Below are 11690 nucleotides of genomic sequence, written 5' to 3'. Positions count from 1 at the left end.
GCATTCCCTTGAGGTCTGGGGTTGTGGAAGCCAAGTAGGTCCCTATTTACCAACCCAGATACCTAGGCATTACCAGGAGAGGCCAGCAGAGGGCGCTCTAGCCCAGCATATAGACATGCAGGGAAGGGGACTTTCCAGACTAAAGGCCCTGCCACCTCCTCTCTGGAGCACTCTAGGGTCCCTTTTAGCCATCAGCCTTGGTTCCTTCTCACGTTCTGATGCCCTACCCGAGATTCTGAGACTAGTCAGCTTCCCTCGTTTTTGTTGCCCATCTCCCCTTCACAAGGCTCTGAGCTCCCACCAGGGAAGATTGGGGCTGAATTGGCTTCTCCTGTGGCCCAGCATTGTCTCTCACAAGGAGCCAGGAACACAGCATGCACTGAGGGAATGAAGACATAAGGTTGCTAAGGAAGGAGGACGATGAGCCATGGGGATGCAATCTGGCTCACTCCTCCAGGAAACCCTCCCTGCACACCACCCCAGGCTCTCACAGCTGACCACTTGGTGCTAGCAGGTCTTTGTTCTCTCTGGAGTGGGAGCTCTGTGACAATGGGGTCCAGGACAGCTGAAGAACACAGCAGGTGGCTCACACACACTGGCTGAAACATGAAGCTCCTGGAATCCCCATGAGCCCCAAACACAGAACAGGCAGGAACTGTCCTCCGTGCTGCACACAGGCCAGGCCTGAGGCAGGTGGTCTGTGGATGCCCAGTGATGATCCCGAACAAACCAGCCCTGGTCTCTGTCCCATCAGTCCCACCCATCCCTCCACCTAGAGGCCTGTTCCACGTCCTTTACTCAAAAACTCCTGGAGGCATTTTAGACTGTGAGAGGTAGAGAACCAGAGAAGCACTTTAAAAATGAACTAGTGGATTTTAAACCAGGGACCCTTGTTTAAGTGTGCATTTTTAGCACCAAAATCGGGGCCAGGCATATGAAACCCTCAGTTAAGTTGTTTAATGAATGAGTAAATAATTTCCCTTTAAAAAGGCCCCCACCCCAATTAACGGCCAACTGCAGTAACACTTCAGGGTTTCAACCCTGCTTCCTTCCTGCTAGGAGGTGCCATGTCATTTATTCAAAGAAAACAAAACGAAACCAAACGAAACAGGGCAAACACATTTCTTAATAAGTGCAGTTTGTTAAAATCATGTTAAAACATATGAGTCAAGGGGAAGTAAAAATAAAGGGTATCACTGTAGGAAAAGCTTTTGGGTCTGGCACCTGGGAGACCACTGGAGAGGAGGCAGTGGGAGAAACTTCAAGTTCTGAAGGGAAGGAGCCCCCCAACCTCCCCTTCTTCCCTCTCACCCACTGAATCCCACCAGAAACTACCAAGACGCCCGGAATAAAAGGTTTCAAGTTCAATAGTCACACTCTCTCCAAATACAAAAAGCAGTTACAATTCAACTGAACACAGAAGCTTGTGTGCAAAGTTATGGGGAACTGGGCATCGTATAAAAAGTTGGGTTAAAGATGATTCTGTGGTTTGGTTTTGTTGTGTTTTGTTTTGTGGCTCTTCCTCAGTCACCTGAACTCAGGAAAGAAATGCTTATCTTGATGAAATATCAACAGCCGACCCACAGTAAAAACAGACAAATTCTAAAAATTAAAAAAAAGCGCATAATTACCAAAAAAAAGTCACTGCTTCCTCCCTCCCCATTTTGCTTTTTAAACTTTTTTTTTTTAAGTTTTGATTTTTTTTAATCCTGAAAAGTAGACAGTAAAACAGCTCCTGGGAGAATTTACAACCAACTGCATGAGGGTCTGGGAAGCTGAGGGGCTGGAGCAGGGTTGGGAGAGTGAACAGGAGGGGATTCTCCTCTCAGTCACTGTAGCCTCACTGTATGATCAAGGGAGGCGGGGATTATTTAGTCAAAAAGGAAGAAGGTAGGAAGAACAGGAGGTGGAAGGTTGGGGAGGTGGGGACAAACAGAAAATAAAAGGTCATTGTTGCCTGTTTGAATCCAGAAAAAAATGCCTGGCCCTATGGAGGGGAAGGAAGCCCCTCAGAGGGAAGGCAGTGGGCTGGAGGGAGGCAGCCCTGGGATGACCCCCATCCCCAGCACCACCAGATCTGGCGGGGGCAGAGGAGGGGCCGAGGCAGGCGCTGGTGGAGGAAGCCGGCAGGGGCCTCCGGGAGCCTCTGGGTCACACTGGCTACTGTGTACTTGTGCCACCCTGTGTGTTCCCGGAGTAGCTCCCGTAGTCGTAGTTCCCGTAGTATGGCGGCCACTGGCCCTGGTTCTGATAGTACTGGTTCCACTGCTGGGCATACTGGGGAAAGAAACCAAGAACACCAAGTTGTCCTGCATCTACCCCACATTTAGCCTCCCCACCAGCCCCACCCTCACCTAGGGCAGAGACAGCTGCAGTGACAACAGTTGACCTGACAGAGAAATCAAGGCACCTTGGAAAGACCTGACACCACACAGGCAGGCAGTTAGGGACTGAAGCCCAGGTCTCAGCTTGTCAACCCAGTGCCTTTTGGGTATAGCTAAATATCATAGTCAAAAGATTTAGTAACAGGTAGGGGGGCCTGGGCACCAACCTGCAGCAGGATTTGGAGCCCCCTGTCTATGGTGCTGAAAGAGGACTCTGAGGCCCCTGCTACTTAGGCCAGCCGTTCCCCTTCGCTTGCTGGACTGTGGAGGGGGCTAGGATACCAATTACCTAGCAACCAGTGCAGAAGTGTTGACCAAATGGAATGGCTGCACCAGATGAATGCCAGGCCGAGGCCAGCAGGCTGTCTTTTTAGGGATAAGCAGGGACTTGAGTCTGGGAATACACACCCAGGAGGGGCCCATGGAAGTCTCTCCATCCAGTTGGCCCCCAGTCTGGCACCTACCTGCTGATACTGGTTATAGCTGGGCTGAGGGTAGGTCTGTGCGGTGGGGGGTGGCGGTGGGGTATAGGGGGCCGGGTTGTAACCGCCGTAGCTCCCATAGTTGTAGGCAGGTGGTGGTGGAGGTGGAGGCGGTGGGGCTGTGTAGCCCTGGCTGTAACCTCCCTGGTTGTAGGGTGGCTGGCTGTAACTCGGCTGGAAAGTGGAGGGAAAAAAGCCAAAGCTCTGTGAAATAGAGGAAATCTGCAGATGTGAAATGCTGGGATGGAAAAAGGGCCTTTGCAAGTGGTTGGCCCACAGGGGCCCTTCCCTTGCCTGGTGGACATTGTTTGTGGGCTGAGAAGGAGGAGAGCCAGCTCCATGCCATGGTAGGGCAGGATGAAGGGCAAGCCCCAGGGCTGTGATATGGACTCTAACCCCAGCTCTGAGACCCCCAGGGAGCAAGGTACACGGCACTTCTTGAAATCCCAGTTTTCTTTTTTATAAAATGAGAATCACAATAGAACAAGAACAACTCCTTTAGCTTGCCCTGAGTATCCAATAAGCTTGTGTGTATAAACCACTGGACACTCAACAGGTGGTGGTAGCTGTTACTAGAAGATCTGCTGAGAAGCAGTAGTGGCAATTGACTAAGTGCTTCCCAAGTACAGGTTGGATCATTACGTCATTTAATCTCCATATAGAACCTAGGGGTAGGTCCCACTAGCACCGTTTTAAAGAGAAAGAAACTGAGGCTCAAGATGAAATTTCTGGGCCAAGGTAAAAGGACTTGACCCCAGGTCTGCCTGGTCCCAGAGCTATAGTGCCACCCATTCCTCACAACAAACCTTGGAAGGGACTTCTACTAACACCTTTATGAGGAAAATGAGGCCCAGAGACGGGAAGCTATTTGTTCAGGCTCACAGAAACAGGATGTTGTGGGGCTGGGGGTTTGGATCTGTGCCTGCCCAACCCTTGTTCTAGGAAATATTCTAGTTAGCTGGGCCTGGGAACCATCCATTGGTCTCCTGGCAGCTGATTCCAGGCCTGGCATGAGGAAAGTGCTCGGGAAATGGCTGTGCGATAACTGAAGACCTCTCTGGTTTACAGGAGCCTGTGCATACCAGAGTCAGGGCACTGGCTTTCCAAGAACGGGAACTGAGCCTGGAGCTGCTCAGGATTGAAGCTCTCTGTGCAGAGGGCAAGTCCTCAGCAATCTTAGCATCCTGGTTATTATGTCCAAAAGACAAAGAGGTCAGCCAGCCTGGGCAAGGGGTGACTCCAGTCAAGTGCTTTCTTGGGGATTCAGTGAGGTTAGTGACACTAGCCAAGAATAATGTACTTGCTGGAGGGATCAGTGCTTACAGCCCATCCCCTTGAGGGTGGTGGGAGAAGAGCAGGTTCTGGGAAGGTCTCCATTTACTCCTGGGTTTGGAGGGGATCTGAGAATGTGTAGGGTCCATCTGAGTCAAGATCACGGCCAGGGAGAAAGAAGGGCAGGCTAGAGGTTAGAGTGAAGACCAGTAGCTGGGGCATGTGTTGATTTCCCCAGATCCACCTCCACCTAACTTGCTCAGGTTCAAGAGCACACGTGCGACCACTACATACAAACACACACTCATTCTCTCACCTGTGGAGGGCTGTAGCTGCTGACGGTGGGGGTGCTGGTATTGGCGCTTGAGCCAGGGATGTTGCTGTTCTTATTGTAGGTGCTGGCCCCTGGGGGGTTCCGAGCAGGACTGTAGCTGGGTGGTGGCGGTGGCTGCTGGGGTGGTGGCTGTGGTGGCGGAGGCTGCTGTGGTGGTGGCTGTTGCTGGGGAGCCCGGTTGTAGCTGCCTCTGTTGTTGGAGTTGTTGTTATCCCGGTTGTTGTTACCCCAGCGGTTCTGGCTATAGCCACCACCTCCACTGCGGTTGAAACCTGTGTTGGAGAAATCCAGATGAAAGGCACCATCATTCCCAAATGGCAACCCCAGGGAACTGGGTTGTCTTGGTGACTACTGTGAGCTGGCATGGCCAGGTGCAGAGCAAGAACTCAAGGTGAACAACAAAGCATGTCCTCTGGGATTCTCTAGACCCCCGGGCATACTCCCCTGTCCCAGCCCTTATGACAGGTTTGTCTCATTCACTGGACTGCAAGAATGGTGAGGCAGAGACCAGGGCAGTCTTGGGTTTCTGTGTCCCAGCATCTCAATAGCTGTTGAATATGCAGGAAGGAGATGCTCAAGGAGAGGAAGCTGGCAGGGCGTGGTGGCTCACACCTGTAATCCTAGCACTTTGGAAGGCTAAGGCAGGTGGATCACGTGAGGTCAGGAGTTCAAGACCAGCCTGACCAACATGGAGAAACCCCATCTCTACTAAAAATACAAAATTAGCCGGGCGTGGTGGTGCTTGCCTATAATCCCAGCTACTCGGGAGACTGAGGCGGGAGAATCGCTTGAACCCCAGGAGGCAGAGGTTGCAGTGAGCCGAGATCACACCATTGCACTCTAGCCTGGGCAACAAGAGCAAAACTCCGTCTCAAAAAAAAAAAAAAAAAATGAGAGGAAGCTAAGCACTGGTGACAGCCATGAACGAGTCGCATCTAGTCCTCTTCAGACCTGGCCAAAGATGTAGCCCCCATTTCCAATAGATTTTGATCTAGACCCTATTTCCAAGGAGCTCATGGTCAGATGGGGGAAGGTTCACAAAAATGACAGCAATGTGACAGCATGTGCACTGTGATATGCAAATGGGCAAAGGGCTTCATAAGCAATGTCCGGGGAGTGGGACAGTGGGAGCGTTTCTGAGGTCTCCGTGTCTGACTTGTTTCAGTTTTCTACCAGAGTTTAACTCACAGCTGGAGCTCAGAAAACTTCAGTTACTGACTGAATACGCAATGAAAGCCCAGCCCCAACCTGGGAACAGAAAGTGGAGAGTGCTGTGTGTGAGATGTCTCACCTCCTCGATAGTTGCCTCCTCCACCGCTGCCTCCCCCTCGGTTCTGGAAGCCGCCACGGTTGCCTCCAGGGGGTCCTCGGTTGTCGTAGCGCTGGAAGCCACCACCACCCCCGCGGCCCCGGAAGCCACCACCACCTCGGTTGTCAAAGCGCTTTTCAGGGGGTGGCCCAGCCTTGCGGCCTTCCTCATTGTACTGCCTCACTAGCTTGTCTGCTTCCTCCCGCTGCAGCTCAATGAACAGAACCTCATCCAGGAAGTCCCCAACATCTGGCAAGGTGAAGTTGGCTAGGAGGAAGGAAGCACCCCAAAGGGAACAAGAAGAAGAGGTCAGTACCTTCTGAAGTCTGGTCCCCTCCACCCAGAAGAGTGGCCTTCCAGAAGGGAGAAGGTGAAGAAAACTGGAGTAGTGAATAAGAAAGACACAGACAGAAGGGCGGGCATGGTGCCTCACGCCTGTAATCCCAGCACTTTGGGAGGCCGAGGTGGGTGGATCACCTGAGGTCAGGAGTTCAAGACCAGCCTGGCCAACATGGCGAAACCCCATCTCTACTAAAAATACAAAAATTAGCCAGGCATGGTGGCGGACACCTGTAGTCCCAGCTACTCAGGAGGCTGAGGCAGGAGAATTGAGTGAACTCAGGAGGCGGAGGTTGCAGTGAGCCAAGATCACACTGCTATACTCCAGCCTGGGTGACAGGGCAAGACTCCATCTCCAAAAAAAAAAAAAAGAGAGAGAGAGAGAGAGAAAGAGGTAGACAAAGCCCCAACCCCTCAGCCTGCTAAGTGTCAGGGGCTAACAAAGACTCCTCCGTTTTCTAAAGAGGTGGCTAAGACCCACCTAGACACAGTGCTCAGCTCCCTCAGGCCTCACCCCAGGGAATGGGTCAGACAGATGGCATCACCATCCCTATTTTTACAGAGAAACAAACTGGGGCCTGCCCACAGTCAGCCCATCTGGGGCCAGAGGCAGGGTGAGCACGCAGGACTTTCAGCTGTAGCTCCCATACATCCTTTCCCTCGTGCTGCCCCAGCCCCATCCAGCCTGAAAACCCCAACATAAGAGAGATGGGTAGCTTTTCCATTCACAGCTGTGGTAGACAAGGAAGGGACAAAGCAGAAGCAAGGAAAGAGTAAGATCAAAAAAGAAATCATTAGGGAGCCAGGGAAGGACAAACTGAGTAAAGAGCTTCTTCTCTCCAGGACCCTGCAGTGACATTCCTCTGGGAAGCACTCATTTCCTACCTTTCATTTCTAAGACCGCATGATCTGGGACATCCTTCCCTTCCTCGTCGGTTCGCTTTATTGTTCGGTCTTTTAGGTCCTCGTCAGTGGGACAAATTACAATAGCTTTGCGCTGGAAGCCTTCAAATGGTCTCATTTTTCGTCTCTGGGCTGACCCATAAACATTTGTCTAAGGGTAAGGTAACAGAAGAGGCAAGAGATGGTACATTAAGAGTTGGTTTTTTCCTCTGAGGGGTATTATGTAGGCCAGGGACTGAGAAAAGGATATTAGTGCTCCTTGTAAGCAGAGAAACTCAGGAAACAGCTCTTCTTTACTTTGAAGATTCTTGAGTCACCCTCAGCAAATGAATTGACTTAGGTAAGTGGCTGCAGACAGGCACAGGGCAAAGGATTCCTAATGGTTGGGACTTTGCTTTTTAATCCTATTTGTTCTTGGTACTGGACCTTACAATTTCTTTTCCCTATTCTAAAAGCTAATACGTAGTCTTGGTAAAAAAAATTCACAGTATAAGGCATAAAGTTTAGAGGAAAAACCCCTGTGTTCCCTTAGTGCCAGTCCTACTTCCCAGAGAGAATGAAGAATGAATTTCTTCCATGCACTGTTAGAAATACCTATGTGATTTCTGTGCAGTATTCTTTTTTAATGGCTGTGTAATACCTATAGATTAGCTATGCTACTAATTAACCAGCTCCTTTGGACAGTTTTGTAGTTTGTTCTCATTAACACTGGTTCTTTTATTCCCTCAGTCCTTCTCTGAAACATCAGCCTCACCCACAAGCTTCTAACCAGCAAGCTCTACACGTCAGGAGTCTCTGCTTTTCACAAGTGCAGTTTTGCTCCTAATGTTTCCTTCCCTTCTTCTAAGTGATGGCAGGTGTGTCCTGGGCTGGTGCTGGCAGAGCGATGCTCTAGCACATATGTGGTTGAGAGCAGTAACAACATCGGCTTCCATTTACTGAACACCTCCTTCATGTCGGGCCTTTTGGGAATGGGGCCTACCTCTGTTGGATTCAGGGTTCCATAGACTCAGCCTGTATACCTGAATCACGTGGACACTACTTAAAAAGTGAGCAGCCCAAACTTCATTTGAGACTTCCTGAGCCTGAACCTCTAGAATTAAGACCCAGGCACCTATACAGGTACCCTCCCTATGGAAACTTGGGAACTCAGCAGAAATGGAGTAAGGAGTTTTTAACTGCATTTAAACAATTTTTTAGTGGCTCTAATAGGGACCCAAGAAAGAAGCCACAGATGGGGAAAACAGTCTGTAAAGGGGTATGTACAAATGGACCAAAAAAAAAAAAAAAATGTATTCTGAAGATGTGGCCTGCTTGGGTGCAAAGAGTCTAGGGTCAAGTCCTGATGTGGCTACTAACATACCTTGGCCAGTCCTTATAGTTGCCTCATCTGTAATACGGGGTTGAAAAGCCTCCCTCCCTGGGCTGGCAAGGACTGAGTAAGAGAATGTCCATAAAGCAATTGACAAAGTGCAAGAAACTACTCAAGTAGGGGAACACAGGTGGCCTGCAGGGCAGAAGACATCTTGACAGGAAGCAGGCAGTGCACTGGGATGGCCCAGCCTCAGCCTGCTCCTCTGTAAAATCAAGCCCTGAAAAGGGAAAACGGCATGGATGTCTTAGGGTTGCTGTGAAGACTGAATGAGTCCATATGAGTAAAAGCCCTCCTCTAAGCCCAGGCCCTGGCTCATAGCCAACACTCAACAACTGTGAGCTGCCATTGATGTGGTCATCACTGGGTAGGTATTTATACTGTCATGTTGACTTGAAGCAACTCAGACCAAAGAAAAGGTTAAGCTTATAGTGACCTCCCAAGCAGAAAGGCAGGAACAGTGAGACAGGATGGAATGAACACAAGCTTTGGGGAAGAAACTTGGGCTTGAAATCCCCGCTGTGCCCTTTACTATTTGTGAGACTCAGACAAGTCCCCAAGTAGCCTGAGTCTCAAATTTCCTCGTCTGAAAGACAAGGATCATCACCCTCGTCCTGGCTCTGGAGAGGATTTGCAGATGTAAAAATCTCTGGCAAGTGCCAGAGGAGTGGGCAGTGAAAAGTCAACACCCAGAGTGGATCTGAAAGTAAGGCCTACAGGACTGACTATCCAGGAGAAGCTTCCCAATGGAAAATACCAAGGAAAATTGAAGCTTGAGGAAAAAACAAGGTTTCAAGAGATCCTCTTCTAAGACATAGGAACAGGGTGCTGGATGTGGATTAGCCAGGGGCCAGGGACTCCAGCACAGATCTGCTGCAAGTTCTGGGGCCGTGGGTGCAGCTGCTTAAACTAACCAGATCCTCTGGCCCTGAAACATGCGCCAGGAAAAAATGTTCTTCCCTGTCCCCCAGGGAAAGTGTCCCTACCCTCACAAAGGAGGATGTGGGCAGTCATGTGGGTGACAGGCACACACATACTGTTCTTGAGGTCTTGGACACTGGCCCACAAAGAGCACTTGGGCCACAAATGGTTTGAAAAGGAACATCATGTTACAGAGGAAAAGTTAAGTCCCCTCTCCCCACTACTCTTCTTTGACTCCATTCCTAAAAGCAAAGCAGAACGTGGCATCTGGTCATAGGAAGAAAGAGTTTGGCTTCCTCAGCTAAATATAATTTTCTTCTGACACAAAAGCCCAGAGTAGGTAGGTGCCAGGGTGAATATGGCCCCAGACCATTCTGCATTTTTTTTTTTTGCCCCTAAGTGATCCTACTTTGATTCCTCGGAACTGCGAGGGCATGCAGTGACAGTCCTGGAGGTCTTCCATGTGGTACAACTGCCCCGTCAATGTCCTGATGAGGGGACAGAGAAGAGAAGCAATGCTGCCAAGACGGCTAGCCCCTGCAGCTTCATGGGATGAGAGGAATGGAGGTGGAGCAGACTGGACTCATAAATAGCTGGCCTTTGTCCTTGGAAGTGGGTAGACTCTTGAGAGATGGCTTCTCAGGCACTTTGGAATTGAGGTGCTGAGAATCAACTCAGCAGTGGTTTTTAAGACTGCGCCTCCCTCCACTTACTCCTTCGTTTGAGGAAGGGAAGAAGAGCATCTAAAACACACCAGCAGAAATGCAAATACTTGGCTTTCCTGGAGGAAAGGGAATTAGCTGCTGGTGGCTGTTGCCACAGCAAACACAGTGAGGTCACAGCCCCTGGGCCAGCCCAGCACTTCTGTGGTCACTGGGGGCTGCTGGCAGCTGTTGCTATGAGACCAGCACAACAGCTAGGTCAGCTTTTCCAGCTGCTTTGGTTCCCTCTGCCTAGCTTCTGCTTCTCCCAGTCCCACCCTGCTTGAAGATGTTGATTCTAAGAGAAAATGTGGCTGTCTGTGTTCCCTGGACCCTGTGACATGGACTAAGGGACAAGAGTTGGGTTTCTCAGAGAAGCTATATGGGGAGTTTTGGTGTATAACAGTCTGAGGGAGGGAGGAGGGAACACAGCAGGTATGAATGATGACGTGACAGCCCAGGCTCTCTCAAGCCCCACTGTCCCTGTCTACTCTCACTTGTCACAGCTCACCAGGGTCACACTGGCAGCAGGAGAAACCTAGCTAGATCTGAGGAGCAAAGTGAAGGCTGATAAGGAAAGATTTACTTTGGGCTCAGAGTGAGGTGAATTCCAGTCAAAAGAACCACATTTATAGGAAGAGAACTGGCTGGTGTGTCAAGAATGGAATGGGCTTCAGGCTCTAGGGATGGTTGGTCGGGGATGAAGGAAAGAAACATCCTTTCTCCAAGGCCTGCAAATAAGACACAGGTTACGGTGGGACACTATTCTAGCCCTGGGTTTCTGTTTCAGGCAAAAGTGTGGCACCTGCTGACCAGGATGCAAATGAGAACGACATGTTCTGACTGTGACGTCAACCCATCCAGCCCTGATTCTAACTGATGCCTGGCCTGGCTCTAGGCTGTTAGAGCCCTCTAACGGAACTCCTAGGCAACAGTGCCCTACTCTGGGGTGGGCTTGGGCAACATGGCCCTGCGGAGGCTCCCCAGAAGCCTCCAGAAGGGCAACTTGCTTGCCTCACAGCAGGCCAGTCAGTTCCTGTTCTGTACTCCATTTTGAGGCCCTCTGGGACAAAATGGAAAGCATCTCATTCCAGAGGCTTCCCACCTCCAACAGAGGACCCCAAAGAGACACCTGAAGCAATGTGGCCTTCTACTACCCCTTTCTCTCTCCTCTGCAGCCTTTTACTAGCCAGGCAAATTTATCCACATTCCTCTGGATGAAAACCTGACCATGACTCCCCACTCTCCTCAGGACAAAGCCCCAACTCTTTTAATCATCCTCTGTGCCCCGACCCAGACATTCCACCTCCAGAAAGCTTCCCCAAATTCCCACCATGGCCCCAACCATTCTAGACTATGGCTGTTTGGGAAGTCAACAGAGCTGTGATCTATCAGTACACTGAGTGCGTGACTTAGCAGTCCTATAGTCCTCTGCAGAGGCTTCAGTTTCCTCTCTGGTCTACCTCTTTTTCCTCTTCTGATGTTCCACAGCTGTGATGCCCACATGATCTCAAAAGGCTACTCAGGTTATCACAGAATGTAGGTCAAAGCCCCGATATACCTGAGAGTTTGTGCCCAATCACATACCTCCCAGGGTAGGGGTTAGAGTCCTGGCCAGACAAACGCGGAATCCTGGCTTACAAAGGCCCACCTGGTTTCTGCAGACAACCTCT

The 11690-nt window shown here is 50.4% G+C and overlaps 1 protein-coding gene across 14 annotated transcripts in view; it reads right to left on the bottom strand.

Annotated features, from left to right (window-relative positions):
- Nucleotides 1–1349: 1349 nt before the first annotated feature.
- HNRNPUL1 (heterogeneous nuclear ribonucleoprotein U like 1) overlaps nt 1350–11690 on the bottom strand; it is a 44327-nt gene continuing 33986 nt past the window's right edge. For 9 of the 14 annotated variants that reach the window (XM_054540468.2, XM_054540465.2, XM_054540461.2 and 6 more), the window contains exons 11-15: nt 7006–7174; nt 5764–6048; nt 4455–4744; nt 2849–3070; nt 1350–2277 (exon numbers count right to left, since the gene is read on the bottom strand). In XM_054540468.2, coding sequence (XP_054396443.1) covers nt 2161–2277; nt 2849–3070; nt 4455–4744; nt 5764–6048; nt 7006–7174 — 1083 coding nt within the window. In that variant the 3' untranslated portion in view covers nt 1350–2160. The remainder of the gene's footprint in view (nt 2278–2848; nt 3071–4454; nt 4745–5763; nt 6049–7005; nt 7175–11690) is intronic. The other 5 variants (XM_024236501.3, XM_024236498.3, XM_063719508.1 and 2 more) reach the window with 1 other exon arrangement.

Source organism: Pongo abelii, chromosome 20 (assembly GCF_028885655.2).
Source record: "Pongo abelii isolate AG06213 chromosome 20, NHGRI_mPonAbe1-v2.0_pri, whole genome shotgun sequence".
Taxonomy (NCBI): Eukaryota; Metazoa; Chordata; class Mammalia; order Primates; family Hominidae; genus Pongo; species Pongo abelii.
This window is presented reverse-complemented; position numbering and strand designations above follow the sequence as displayed.